General features: G+C 42.5%; 1 protein-coding gene across 4 annotated transcripts in view; it reads left to right on the forward strand.

Moving 5' to 3' along the window:
* MTHFD1L (methylenetetrahydrofolate dehydrogenase (NADP+ dependent) 1 like) overlaps positions 1 to 15,640 on the forward strand; it is a 185,731-nt gene that overhangs the window by 14,837 nt on the left and 155,254 nt on the right. For all 4 annotated transcript variants that reach the window (XM_034991008.1, XM_034991006.1, XM_034991005.1 and 1 more), the window contains one exon: positions 2,066 to 2,202. In XM_034991008.1, the coding sequence (XP_034846899.1) occupies positions 2,066 to 2,202 (137 nt within the window). The remainder of the gene's footprint in view (positions 1 to 2,065; positions 2,203 to 15,640) is intronic.

The raw sequence follows: 15,640 nt of genomic DNA on the forward strand, positions 1-15,640 counted from the left end.
ATAGAGTTCAGGGTGTGGAAACCTTGATTGGGATTTATCAGTGAGCAGTATCTCTTTCAATAATCTGTATTTAATTTCCATAATTTCCATTGTTCTCCCCTTGACCTTTCTCTTTTATGTCAGTGACATAGAAATGAACAATTTCTTTTTCTTGGTTATCAGATTGATGAGTAAATTGTTACTGTGTGTTTTATATATTTTAAGGACTTTCTAGCTGAGTATATAAAAATTTAACTAACTAAATTTTTCTCTATTCCAGCTTAGTAAAAGAGAAGCAAATGTCCCTCCTCCATACCAAAACATACAACCATCAAACAAAAATTGCAAAATATTTAATATGCCAAATATATAAAGAACTTTTACAACTCAATACCCAATAATAATAATAATAATCCAATTAAAATATTAGAAATGTCTGGGGTACCTGGCTGGCTGTCGGTTAAGCATCTGCCTTCGGCTCAGGTCATGATCCCAGGGTCCTGGGATCGAGCCCCATGTCCGGCTCCCTGCTCGGTGGGGAGCCTGCTTCTCCCTCTCCCTCTGCCTGCCGCTTCCCCTGCTTGTGCTCTCTCTCTATCTCCCTGTCAGATAAATAAATAAAATCTTTAAAAAAAAATATTAGAAATGTCTGAATAGACATTTTCCCAAAGAAGACATACAGATGGCCTACAAGCACATGAAAGAGTGCTCAATATCACTCCTCATCAGGGAAATGCAAATAAAAACCACAATGAGCTATCACCTCACACCAATCAGAATGGCTAGAATCAAAAACAAAAGAAGTAACAAGTGTTGATGAAGATGGGGAGAAAAAAGAACCCTCGTGCACTGTTGGTGGAATTGCAAACTGGTGCAGCCACTTTGGAAAACAGTATGGAGGTTCCTCAAAAAATTAAAAATAGAAATACCATATGATCCAGTAATTCCACTCCCTGGGTGTTTACCCAAAGAAAATGAAAACAGTAATTCCAAGAGATAACATGCTCCCCTATGTTTACTGCAGCATTATTTACAATAGCCAAGATATGGAAGCAAGCTAAGTATCTACTGATAGATGAATGGATAGAGAAGACGTGGTATACATATACAATGGAATATTATTCAGCTTTAAAAAAGAGTGAGGTTTTGGGGTACCTGGGTGGCTCAGTCGTTAAGCATCTGCCTTCGGCTCAGGTCATGATCCCAGGGTCCTGGGATCGAGCCCCACATCGGGCTCCCTGCTCAGCGGGAAGCCTGCTTCTCCCTCCCCCACTTCCCCTGCTTGTGTTCCCTCTCTAGCTGTGTCTCTCTCTGTCAAATAAATAAATAAGAAATCTTAAAAAAAAAAAAAATGCGGTTTTGCCATTTGTGACAACACGGATGGACCTAGAGGGTATTATGCTAAGTGAAATAAGTCAGAGAAAGACAAATATCATATGATTTCACTTATATGTGGAATCTAAAAAACAAACAAAGGCAGAAACAGACCCATAAACATAGAGAACAAACTGGTGGTTGCCATGCAGGGTTTGTGGGCAAAATGGGTGAAGGGGCATAGGAAGTACAGGCTTCTAGTTATGGAATGAATAAGTCATAGGAATAAAAGGTACAGCAAAAGGAATATAGTCAGTGGTATTGAAATAGCGTTTATGTGACAGTACCATGCTTATAGTGGGCACAGTGTGACATATAGATTCGACATATAGTCGAATCACTTTGTTGTACACCTGAAACTAATGTAACATTGTGTGTCAACTCTACTTCAGTAAAAAAACTCCTCCAAAATATATACCAAAGTTCCATTAGAAGATTAATTTTTAATACATGCCTCTAAGACATTAGCCATTAAGCTGAGATAAGCCATGTAGACACTTTCTCCATTTTGTGAATGATCAGGATGATGATTCTCAGTCACTCAGCCATAACATTCACAAAGAAAGAGTAAATCATGGCTGATAGTCATTATAGGCTCTAACTTGGCTCAGAGGGCCAAGTTTTAAAAGGTTCTTTTTCCTAACGCTAAAGCTGCATGGGAGAAAGGCTCTGAAGTTTTGATTATAATACTGAATTTCCATTTGGTGGATAGGTGTCAACTTAGATGGAAAGAAGATCTTGGTAATAGGAGCCCATGGGTCTTTGGAAGCTGCCGTGCAATGCCTATTCCAGAGGAGAGGGTCCATGACAATGAGCTCCCAGTGGAAAACACCTCAACTTCAAAGCAAGGTAAGCATCTTTCATGGGGGAAACATAATTTTAAGTGCTTATATTGGAAAAGGACTAGAAATGTATAAGCTAATCATTGAACATAAGAAGTGAGAGAAAGAACAGCAGAAAATCTCAAAGGATGAAAACAATAAAAAGCAGAGATTAATGAAATAGAAAGCAAATATATGTCAGAGATTATCAACTAAGCCAAAAGTCGGCTTTTGGAAGAGTCTAGTAAAATGGAAACACCACTAGCCCAAATAATCAAAACCAAAAGAGAACACCAACAATGTTAGGAATGAACAAAGGGACATAACTGCAGAACAAAAACTATTTTCTAAAAAGGAGGCTATGAACTATTTAGACTGGTAAATTTGAAAATTTGTATGAAATGAAAACATCTAAAAAAATGTAACTTACAAAATGGATCTAAGTAAAATTGATTAGACTTATATACATTAAAGATACTGGATCAGTCTACCCACCAAACATGCAAACAAAAGGAGTTCTACCATCATCAAAAAACAGATCATAATCTTTTCTCCAAAGAATAGAAAAAGAACACTTTCTAACCCATTTTATGAGTGTCCAAACCAGAGGACAGGATGCTTAAGGACAATTACAGACTCATTCCATCTGTGAACATAGATAAAATAATCATTATCAGAATGTTAGCAAACCAAATCCAGCACCAGGTTTGGGTCATCATAGGATTGCAAGCATGGTTTAATATCAGAAAATTCCATTAAAATCTACTGACATAATTCACAACATTATCAGATTAAAAACTATGCTGTCACCATCATAGATACAGAAAAGTCATTTGATAAAATCTTTTATGATTTTTTTCCTAAAAAACCTCTTAGTCTAGGAAATTAAAGGAATTCCTTAACCCAGTAAATATCTATAAAAAGTTAGAGCAAGTATTTCATTTAATAATGAAATATTAGATACATTTCTTTTAAAATTTGGAAAGATATAAGGGTGCCTGTTATCAGTACTCCTAATCAGCTCTGTATGGGAATTACTAGACAGTGCCATAATGTGAAGAAAGGGAGAATTTATAATGATTGGAAAGGAAGACACCAGATTGTCATCAATCCTAGATGATACCATTACCTACATTAAAAACTCAAAAGAATCTAGGGCGCCTGGGTGGCTCAGTCGGTTAAGCGACTGCCTTCGGCTCAGGTCATGATCCAGGAGTCCCGGGATCGAGTCCCACATTGGGCTCCCTGCTCAGCGGGGAGTCTGCTTCTCCCTCTGACCCTCCTCCCTCTCGTGCTGTCTCTCATTCTCTCTCGCAAATAAATAAATAAAATCTTTAAAAAAAAAAAACTCAGAAGAATCTAAAAAAATATGAGAATGAGTAAGAATTCACTTGGGTTCTTGGATATAAGATCAACATGCAAAAACCGAATGCATTTCTAAACACCACACCCGTAGTTAAAAGATTAATCATTTTTTAAAGATTTATTTCTTTGAGAGAAAGAGAGCACACGTGTGAGTAGTAGAGGGAGAGGGAGAGAAAGTCCTAAACAGACTCTGCACTGAGTACAGAGCCTGACTCGGGGCTCGGGTTCGATCTCACAACCTGGAAACCTCGACCTGAGCTCAACCAACTGTGCCACCCAGGCTCCCTGTAATTTTTTTATTAATTTTTTTAAATTAATTTTTAAATTAGAGTTTATAATAGCAATGAGAATATAAGGCCCTTAGGAATATATTTAACAGAAGTTATTTCTGATCTTTTGAAAGAAATGTAATTTTGATGAAGGTCATTAAGAAGACTCAAAAACAGAGATACCATGTTCATGGATAAGAGGACTCAATTTCAAGAGAAGCGAACATGGCAGCATGTTGGTGGCTTTGCAATAAAGAGACTTGGCCTTGTTTAAAAAAAAAAGGACTCAATATCTTAAAGATACTGATTCTGCCCAAATCAATCTGTAAATTTGAGTCAAAGTCCTGACTTTTATTGTTTTGGAGAGTTTGACAAACTGATTCTAAAATTTAACAGAAGGGGTGCCTGGGTGGCTCTGTCGGTTAAGCGTCTGCCCCTGCTTGTGCTCTCTCTCTCTCTCTGTTAAATAAATAAAATCTTTAAAAAATAAAATAGAGGGCGCCTGGGTGGCTCAGTTGGTTAGGCGACTGCCTTCGGCTCAGGTCATGATCCTGGAGTCCCTGGATCGAGTCCCGCATCGGGCTCTCTGCTCGGCAGGGAGCCTGCTTCTCCCTCTGACACTCCCCCCTCTCATGTGCTCTCTCTCTCATTCTCTCTGTCTCAAATAAATAAATAAAAATCTTTTAAAAAAATAAATAAATAAAATAAAATAAAATAGAATTTACACAGAGGTAGAAGGGCAAAAACAAGACAATGTTGAAGAGATCTTGAGCTGTAAATATCAATGTGAAAGAATCTTTTAATATAGTACTGCTGGAAAAAAACCATTTGCGAAAGGGTATATTGCATGTGACACCATTTATTTAAGGTCTAAAAGCAATACCATATATATCTATGCTTTAGGGCTACATATATAAAGTAAAAGACTAAAGAAATGTATGGTCCTTGAACCAAATCAGGAAACCATTTACCAGGACAAAGATGTGGATGTAGGTGGAAAGGATTACTAGTATTGGTCATGCCTTTTTTCTGGGCAGTGGGCTGGGTGTCCAGGTGCATTCTATCATCCTTTTACATTTTCATGGCTGGAACAGTTAATAAAGCTTTTAATTTCCAAAAATGGCAATGAATTTTTACAAATTTCATGCGAAGTGAAGTTAAATTAAAAGTGTGTTAAAGACAATAAAGTAACTGCAGAACAGCATCGAAAAATACATGTTCTCATGTTGCGCCATGAGAACAGATGCGAGCAGTTGTAGTCCTGCCCAGGGAAGGCAGGTGTCTCAACGACAGAGAAGTGTAATATTTGAGCGGCAGCTGGATCTAATCAATGTAACTCTCCCATTAAGACAGCTCAGAAACGTGGTCTCCCAACTAAGCTCAAAACCTATGTGCCTTTTTAGTGGTCACCACATGGTGGCAGCCTATTCAAGAAAATTCAAGGACTGTGCTTTGTAATTCAGAGCGAGAATTTTTGTTTTGGAAGCTTAGCAGCAGAAGAAAACAAACCCTGCTCTCAACTGAACAGCTGTGGTGAAAAAGAGAAAAATACCTTCATTGGCAACTGAATGTTTTCACAGCTGTCACAGATACTTTGCTGGTTGTATCTGTATTTTGGTAAAACAAAGACATCTTTCAAAGTACTTTTTTATTATGGAAATAAATCACCTTGACTCTTCTTTGGGATGGATAAATCTCATCCTACCTTTGAGACCGATCTAGTGGCTTTACTCTCTAGAGAATCTAGGAATTGGGTAACTTTCCTGTTTTCCAATATCCAGGAAGGTTCTCTTGAATAGTTCTAGTTCTTGTTGCACACACATTCTGCTTCCTGAGTCCTGGGTACTTACAGTGGCACCACCGTGAATCTCAGAGACTGTGGCCTTTCTCCTTATTGCTTCATCTTTGTAGCCAAAAATACGGAAAGGCAGGTTCAGGGCTCCTCATACTGGTCTTTGAAATTTATTTGGCTTCTGGCATTTGGCCCCCCCTCTACCTGGCCTACTTACTGCTTGTCGCACCGCAAGACAAAGCCTTATTCTTTCCATTTTTCATGCCACCAGCTAGCACTCCACTAGCCAACTACCTCCCTGCAGACGAGCCTCCATGCTTCTGCCTGACATTTGACTTTTCACTCCTCCTGTATTTTATTTCTAAAACACAAGCCACTGCTGGGCCTTGTTTCAAAGAATTCAGACTGCAGACCTCTGCAGACTACAGTGGTAACAGGTAATGTGGTACCAACAGCACCAGGGCACGGGGTTGGCACTCTGGGGCACCTGTCCGGGTCAGGGTGTGTGTCCACCCTTGCTTGCCACGCCCTTAGCAAACCTTCCCTGTGAAAAACAGTGAACGTGGAAGTTTAACAAGAGTTTGGGATTCTTGTTTTCTCATTTCATCAACAACGAATAGTGCAATGTAAGATTATAGTACATTTAGATTCTCCTTATCAGCAGTGCTAAGTGTTGGGGAAAGAAAAGGGAAAACAAAGGATTATGGCTATTAGGTCGAAGGGAATCATCTTTGCAAAGTATTTCTTACAGGCTGATTTGTACCTGACGTGAAGCAAGCTCCCCCTGTTGGCTGTCTGGTTGGGGATTTCCATCATGAAAGGTTTCGGGATCAGGAGGTGACCATGTAACATTAGAGACCTGCCTACCACCTCCTACACTACATGTAGGCTCTCAAGTTTGGGATGACGTGTAGACAGTCACGGCCGACTGTGACCAGTAGGAACTGCCTGGGAGCATTCGGGGTCAGACACGTTTGTGTTCTCGGTAAGCGGTAGGACGTAGGCTTTGGTGACAAACAGCTCTGGGTTCAAGCCTTAGCTGTCACTTAACTTTTCTGAACCTTGTCTCTTCATGTGTAGAGTGGGGATCATACTCCTGCCCCCCTCATAGGGCTGCTGCGGGGGGGTTCAGTCGTACAAGTGTGCTTAGCACAAAACTTGGCACCTACGAACATCCACATTAATAGCTTGGCTGCTATTAATGGTGAGTCAGGAGAGACACTGGCCAGTTTCACAATGTGGAAAAGTCAGTGGGTCAATGAAATCATAAGGAGATAAGCTAATAAAATAGCGGGACCTGGGTCCCTCACTGGAAGCCCAGTAGACATGCTTCCAATGTATGGCTGGCAGAAGGAGTCGCTGTGGGAGGGCCTTGCAACATCTGGAGGTGGAAAGGATGAAACCAAAGCAAGACTAAGGGAGAGTGTCTGGGAGAGTGGGTGCCCAGCTTTGGCCTTTATCACTCCCCCCGCCCCCGCACCAGTATTACCAACTTTAAGTAATGTGGACCTCTTCCTTCCCGCAAGCTCTGTGTCCCTCAGAAGCCACTCTACTTCAAGTCCAGTCTGGTGGGGGTTCCTTGTTTATTAATTACTTCTTATGGGAATATATTCCTTCCTACAATGTTGAGGGATGTTTACATGGAGTTAGTTGAATAGAAACGGATTCTGATTATGCATAAAATCTCCATGGAGCCTAAGCATGAAGAATTGAGATTTGCCTTTTCAGAGTTTTGTGGAAAATAGACTTCTGTAATTTTCAACTTTACCGCTTTATGCCCATCTGAGTGTGTCACTGAAAATTAAGAATAAGTTTCCTGCTTTGTTTCTGAGCTTCACTTCTGGGTTTGCTAGAAGTTACGCATTTATACGTGGGGGAGGGGAAGAATGTCTGGGCATTTGTCCAAATTAGCTGCATGCAATGGAGGATCATGGGCTGTCAGTAAGCAAAAGCACGAAGTATGATGTTTTTGGGTAGGGTTCCTTCCACCATCAGAACACAGGCCCCACACTTATCTTCCCAGGCCCCTGGAGTAGAAGGTCTCCCCAGGCGGGGACTGGACAGAGCCCCGCCCAGTGAGAACTGGCTTCTCTCTGCCTCACCTTGATGAGTTCACCCTGATGCCAAAAGCAGTTTAAGGTGAGAGAATGTTCTGCATTTAGTATTTATGAAGTGGAGTGGTGCCCCTCTCCAGGGAAGAGAGGCTCACAGATTCCTTGGGGCCCGGCGTGCACACCCCCTTACTCACACTGCTAGCAGGAGAGCCTCTTCTGAATTTGTGGTTAGACACGGCTGGAGGACGGGGTGAAATGGCCTCCAGCTGTGACAAATCGGGTCAGTCCCAGCTGTGTGTAGAAGAAATAACCCAGAAATAAGAGAACCGTTTTATTTTGTTTTTCTCAGAGGATCTCATTTCTCCTCCTTCTGAGCACAGAGACCCTCAAAACTAGTACTAACACAAGAAGGGAAAAATACAAGTCTTTCCCATTTGAAGGATCAAAGGGTGTCTTTTTTTTTTGAGCAAAGCTAAGTGATTACAAAATCATTTCCAGTTTAAATTCACTACATAGCGTGGCTTATAGAAGGCTTTTAAAAGTGAATTGGAAAATTCTAAATAGACTTGTATGGTACATATGAAATCTTGAAAAAATAATAATCTTTTTTCCAAAGATTGGGGAAAAAATTCCAGCTTTTAAACTGGATGAGATTAGTGAGTTTACATGATTGGGTTTTTTTTTTAATATATTTTAATTTTTAATGCATTTGCCTTTTAAATGCTGTGGGAAGAAAACGTATAGTTACAAACCCAAAATACAATAATACTGGTTTTTCTGGAGATCTTTATGTCTTCATAAGGCTTGGAGTTAATGTTAAGTGACTTGCCATTTCTACCCGGAGGGCTCCTTTTTGCATTTCCTGGTAGGGCAGGTCTAGTGATAATGTAGTCCTTTAGCTTTTGTTAATATGCAAATATACTAATCTCTCCCTTGTTTTTGAAGTACCTTTTTGCTGGATGGAGAATTTTCAGTTGACAGATATTTTTTCTTCAGCACTTTAAATATGTCACCCCACAGGTCTTCTGGCCTTCAAGGTTTCTGGTGAGCATAATCACTCTTTTTCACAAGAAGAGGCCACAAACCAGTGGCCTTATTATAATGGCAGGAACGGTACCTCACATTAATTGAGTCAGTGAGTCCTGTGAACCAGGCTCAGCGCTTTGCTCATGTTGTGTCCTTGATTCTGCCCAGATTTCCTGTTCGGCAAGACCCTCATTCTCCCCATCGCACAGAGGAGGAAACTGAGACTCAGAAGTAAAGAGACTTTCCAAATCTAATTTTAAAATAATGGAGGTGGCATTACAGCCTGAATTTTTAGCCACTGTCCTGAGTCAGCTCTCATTCCAGACAATCACAAAACCCAGTCTTTAAAAGTACCTTTACAGTCTTATCTTTTACACCCGAAAGCACCTGACAGCTCAGATGTGAAACGTCGGAGAGACCAAGGCCCAAGACGTTAGACTTGCGTTGAGTTCACTCTTGTTTTATTCCAACAGTTTATCACCCCACAGACATCCTTTTAAGAGAGGAAGCCGAAGTAGACTCAGTACTGTTCCCTCCCTGAGGCCTTGGACTTGTCACCAGCCCTCCAGGGAGGGTGTCCACCCTATTGAGAGGGTGTGTGGGGGCACGCTGGTCACATGTGGGGGCGCGCAGGATGGCGCCTCGACAGGGGTCTCTCTTCGCCCCCCACCTGCACCGGTTACAGGTGGCAAGGAGACTGCCCCGGGTCTCGGGGCACCACGGATCTTGTGCCAAGCAAATACCAAGGTTATTCAGTAACGTGTGACTAAGTGACCTGAGTCATGTAGGGCCCTGAGCGTTCTTTGACAGATTTGTCCATGTTCCTGGACTGAAAATGCCTTTGGATGTCACCTCCCATTCTTTTCACTCTTGCCACTCTCTGATCATTGCATTACTTAAGAACAGCAGATAAGGAGGTGAATGGGACTTTTTTAAAAGTCCCCAAATCAGGCTGATTATATCTAGCACTGGTGAGAAGAGAATTTGTGAGAGAACCTGCTGGAACTGACGGGCATGCCCTCCAGGGGACCACGTATGGTGACACACCTGTTAGTCGTACATAGTTTGAGGTGTATACTGCACAAAAGACGGGCTCCCTCCCTATGTCCTGTGGCGAACAGGCCGGTGACATCCCCTCCAGCGCACCTAGTGTTATCCCTATTGGCCCTTCTGCCCATTGGCAGAGCCTGGCTCCACCTTTCACCCCTTTTTCCCCAGTGTAAATGATGTTTAAGGAATTAAAATCTAATTTAAGGAATTAGAATACTTTAATGGGTAGGTATTAAACGTAATCCACAACAGTAAAGCACCTTACGTTTGGGTAAAGATTTCCTTCTCAAAGCTTTTTTCCTCTATCACCTCATTAATGTTACACATGCAAATGAAGTGTGGCGAGCCTAGTCACCCATGAGAAGCAGCGGAGCCTGCACTTGAACCGAGGTCTTGTAACCCCAGAGCATTCTTCCCACTGCACCTCAGTCCCCTTCCATCGAGTGCAACTTCTTCACTTTGCAGAGGAGGTGACTGAGGCCGGAGAGTGACTCGGAGGAAGTGGAATGCAAAAACGGCCCGACGTGTAATCCAAGGTTCAGAATTGGAAAATGCGAGCGTGTTGGGAAATGCAAAGTTCAATTTCCCACAGCTGCCTCACCTTGCATTAACTCCACCAGGCTGCAGCTATTGAGGTTCGGGGTTAACAAAATAAAGGTAGATCGTCCTGCCTCTGTGAGGCCTGGCTGGCCAAGTGCTGCTTTGAGAACTGTAACTTGGGCCTTTTCCTCATTTTTGTGCCATGTGGTTCTGAGTCTTTGTCATACCAGATTCTCTCTCACCACCCACAGACTCTCTTCTTTCTCTCTGTGTCTCTTAGCCATCCTTTTTAATTTTCTCCCTGGAGTGGGAGGAAGGGAATTATTTTTGATGAATCAAAGAATACCCATTACCAGATGTGAGGTTGTGTTTGCCTTCTCTCGTGTGTTATAACCCACGTCAGCAGCAGGCGCCCCTGAAGATGGAGTAACTATCTTTTCTATCATTCTGGACACAGCTGAATCTCTTTGGTATTCTTCTCAAATACGGAGCAGTTAAGTATGTCGAATGGTGAAGTAAGAGGTGAACTTAGGAACATGTAGAAAAAGGAAGGTCATTTATTATCCTTTGGGGGAAAATGTTGGTAAATGAGTGCTGTAATCATAATCCCTAGCTGTCCATTTGGCTTGTAGTCATTCTGATTTATGAAATAAGCACAAGATAGGTCTTCATTTTAAAAGCCAATGATCGGGGCGCCTGGGTGGCTCAGTCGTTGGGCGTCTGCCTTCGTCTCAGGTCATGATCCCAGAATTCTGGGATCGAGCCCCACATCGGGCTCCCTGCACAGCGGGAAGCCTGCTTCTCCCTCTCCCACTCCCCCTGCTTGTGTTCCCTCTCTTGCTGTGTCTCTCTCTGTCAAATAAATAAAATCTTTTTTTAAAAAAATAAAATAAAATAAAAGCCAATGATCTGGGTGCCTGGGTGGCTCAGTCAGTGAAGCGTCTGCCTTGGGCTCAGGTCATGATCCCAGGGTCCTGGGATTGAGCCCCGAGTCGGGCTCCCTGCTCAGCGGGGAGCTTGCTTCTGCTACTCCTGCTTCTCATGCTCTCTCTCTGTCTCAGGTAAATAAATAAAATCTTAAAAAAAAGAAAAGCCAATGATCTGTTCTGATCGCAGAGGAGAGTGGAAAAAAGACGCACACGCAATTTATGAAAGGAAAAGAATTCTCCCAGGATGAGATCACTTGGTGTGCGGGGAAGAGGGTAAGGGAATACCTTTTGCTGAAATCGTCGTTCTCTCATCTTGCCAAAGTATTACAGTATCTGAGTGAAAATGGGTTGGTGTTCTTATATCAGAGTACTTACACAATCAGTTATTTTAATATTTCTATTTGATAGCATGCTTAATATTTCGGTAAAGCGTGGATATCGATCCATAGGTACAAAGCCGTAATCCTATGGTAGAGGTTCAGTTAATTCAAATAAAAAGTTAGACGTCCTAAGTTAAAATAACGCATGAATAAACAGGGACTCTGCTCATGAGACACTCGGCCTGAATGAAGTCTCCATCTGCAGGGAACACACTTGACTCCAATGGCAGGGATTTGCCAGGCACAGGTGCGAATGCCCATTTCTACAGGAAAGTCACACATAGATTCCTAATTGCCAAAAATGGGTTTTGTTGCTTTTAGTTTGGCCATTGGGTGTCATTCAAACCTGTCTACTGTGCCCTTTCCCCTTCACCTGTCTGACTACACCACACTTCCTACGGGGCCACACCAGAGTCACCATTTGCTTCTCTTCTCTTTCCTGGAATCTGAGTTCTCCCAGGGGTGACTTAGGCCCCTTTCCTTCCCATTCTATCCGTTTCTCTCAGATCTCCAAGGTTCTGAGTCTAACTCCATCTGTCTGCTGACGAGTCCCAGCCTACCTCCCCTCCTCCCTGGCCATCCTGAGTTCCAAACCCCTGCATCCAGCTTCCCACCAAATGTCTCCTCCTCTTGCATGTTTCCCTCCCACTCCCTCCAACCCATTCTCAGTCCAGCTTCCAGAGTAACCTTCTTCCTAAAACACGTCTGGTGGCCTGAGGGCAACCAGAGTAGCCCAGTCTAACAGATACTTGTCAGTCAGCAAGAAAAGGTCAGCACATTTGGGAATTTGGCACTTACAGAAAGAAAAGTGACATTCCATTAAAACTTAAAAAAGGGGGCAATGGGGGGATGGGTTAGGAAAAAAAAAACCTTTGTTTTCTGTTTGTGGATTTCGTTAAATATCTGTGTTCCTAAAAAAAAAAGAAGAAGAAGAACCTAACTCTTTTTAGGACTTTTTTTTTTTTTTTTTAAAGATTTTATTTATTTATTTGAGAGAGAGAGAATGAGAGACAGAGAGCATGAGAGGGAGGAGGGTCAGAAGGATAAGCAGACTCCCTGCCGAGCAGGGAGCCCGATGCGGGACTCGATCCAGGGACTCCAGGATCATGACCTGAGCCGAAGGCAGTCGCTTCACCGACTGAGCCACCCAGGCGCCCTCTTTTTAGGACTTTGCCATGAGATCGTCAAGGAGCCTCTGTGCCCTGTAAGACTTCACAGACTCTCCTTGTTGTTGCAAAGCACCATGAGGAATCTGCTGTGGAAGATGTGATCTGTAAAGTCACGTGGCCGGGCTCACCCAGACGACAGTGTGTCCCAGTTCATTGAAAATGGAAGAATGAGGGGCGCCTGGGTGGCTCAGTCCGTTAAGCATCGGACTCTTGGTTTCAGCACTGGTCATGATCTCACAGGTTGTGGGATCGAGCCCCGCATCAGTCTGCACACTCAGTGCGGAGTCTGCTTGAGGTTCTCTCCCCTGCCTCTCCCACCAGTCAAATGAATCTTTTCTTTTTTTTCCCAAGGAGTAGAGAACATTTATTTGTAACTCATTTTATGAGGCCAGCATAACCCCGATACAAAAATATAACAAGAAAATTAGTCGTTCTTTTAACAGACACACAAATCAGAGCAAAATATTAGAAAACCAAACCCAGAGAATATGTTAAAAGGATAATATGTCATGATCAAATTGGCTTATTCTAGGAATTTAAAAAATGGTTTGAATCAAAGAAATTTCTTTAAAAACAAAAAGTGGAAGAACAAGCTCAGGGTACCCTTCCCTCAAGACCCCTCTCTGTACTTAGTGTGATGCCCCAGCTCGTGTGCAGAGACGGATCAAGAACGCCGATGTCCGTGTGGGCAAAATGACTAGAAATGGGGCGCTTAATCATTTCTTTCCCTCTCCCAGTGGTTTGTCCTATGCCCCCCTCCACCCCTCCATCTAGAAGATCCTAGTTCTAAAATCTTGTAAGCAGGGATGTCTTTTCTTCAGCTCCTCAGCGACCTCAGTGTCTGCCCCCAAGTAGCCCTTGAGGGTCTGAGGGGTGGCCGCTGAGGCTGTTCACTACGGAATTCTGGACCTTTTTTATTCTCTTTAAGTTACTATAATTTTAGAAGCACAGCTTTCCTGGAGAAAGGACCCATTGGTTTATTTTTCTGGAACTCTTTTCTGAACTGTGTTGATAACTTCTGAAGAATATAGAAACAGGTTGTATAGGTCTCGGGTAATATAATCACGATTCATCAAAACCTCTCTCTCGACCTTGGTTTTTTTTACTCATCCCAGCTTTTAGTATATATGTATATCTCATACCTGAGATTCCCATATGTGCCCACCCTTTCTTTCTTTTTTTTTTTTGAAAGATTTTATTTATTTGACAGAGAGAGAGAGTGAGAGAGGGAGCACAAGCAAGGGGAGTGGGAGAGGGAGAAGCAGGCTTCCCGCGGAGCAGGGAGCCCGATGCAGGGCTCGATCCCAGGACCCTGGATCATGACCTGAGCCGAAGGCAGACGCTTAACGACTGAGCCACCCAGGCGCCCCTGCCCATATGTGCCCTTTTAAAACACATTGATAGCAAAAGATAAATTCTGTCTTCTAGTCAAGTGGGGTGGGGGGGCTGTACTTCCTGTAATTTGAATTTTAAGTTGCTTTTTTTTTTTTGCTAAATACAAAACCATGATGTTCCTTATGATCTTGAAATCACATCTGTCCTCCATCTCCCTCTGTCCATTTTCTGATGCTTGCCCCCCGCTCTTAAAAATCAATGACGTAGAGAAAGATAGTTTTCATGATATCTGAACTATACGTTACTCCCACATGCCCCACATTAAACGTCAGCATTTCTGTGTCTTGCTATTGTTTTAACATTTGGTCTTCTGCCTGGGGAGTGGGCGGTGCTCTGTAAGCTGCTTCTACTCAAGCCTCAGCAGAGAAAAGCAATATTTTGTTACGAGGTAGAGTTTCAAGCCAGGCTTTGGCCAGGGTCTTTCCCATTTGGGAGGAGGAAAGTAGAAACAGCCAGCGAGACGATAATTCTCCTTGAATTTTAGCTCATTAAAATCTTCCTTGCTCCTCAGTTGAGTTACTTATTGATTTAAGCATCTAGCAGTTTTCCTCTCCAGAAAGAATTAGCATCTCCAATGTGATCATTGCTAATGGCGGAGACTTTTGTCTTTTCTCTGTGGGATCAACTGTCCTCCAGTTGCTTATTAGCACAGCCCACTTTGGGGTTGTGTTTAAACACAGAGTTGCGGAGTCGGAATGAGATCCTGAGATTTATAGGTAATGAAAAGAACAGGTTGTATCAAAGGCACCACGTGTAGGAAACTAAGTGTTCTTAGGGGACTTGTGTGAACCTCTGATCCTTGGCTTTTTCCAAAATGAATGTTTCAGTCTTGTACATATTAACTTCCTCTTTATAGAAGTTTTAACATGTTCTGTTTTTGCTGCTATTGTGCGTGAAAATGTAGCACCATGGCGTTTCTTATCTGCTGATCATTTCCAACAAGAGTTAAACACAGAGTTTCTCTTGAGGCTTAAACTGTGGTTGAGGATCTGCAGTATCAGTACATGAAGAAGTACATGTTTTTATTCAGATGTTTGAAATCCTCTTTCCTTAAGAACACTTTTCGCCCCTAAATACGACATCACCCAAAAATCTCGCTGCTTTTCACATCTGTCTGTGGAGAACGTGTGACATGAACTGCACCAGGGTGCTGGTGATGTTAGCGGTAAACTTCTGAATTCTGTTTCATAGTGTTGTGGTCCCACAGCATAAAAAAAAAGATGGTTGTTTTGGTAGGGACTTCTCTTCTTTTTAATGTGATTAGTGCAGTTGATTTACTGTGACACCATTTCAGTGTGTTCTTCCTGGGCCTTAATGAAGTACGATAGAGAAAAGCAGTGAGCACTGTTTGGCTCATTAGTGGGACCCAGCAAATGTTAATTCCCTTTTCCCTGTTGGCGTGATCAAACTGATCAGTGTTCCCGGGATGTTAACTTTAAAGGTTGGCTTCATCGGCTCTTTGAAAAAAAGCCATGCCGGGCGCCTGGGTGGCTCAGT

The sequence above is a fragment of the Mirounga leonina genome, unplaced genomic scaffold, assembly GCF_011800145.1.
Source record: "Mirounga leonina isolate KUSES-001 unplaced genomic scaffold, KU_Mleo_1.0 Mir_53, whole genome shotgun sequence".
NCBI lineage: Eukaryota > Metazoa > Chordata > Mammalia > Carnivora > Phocidae > Mirounga > Mirounga leonina.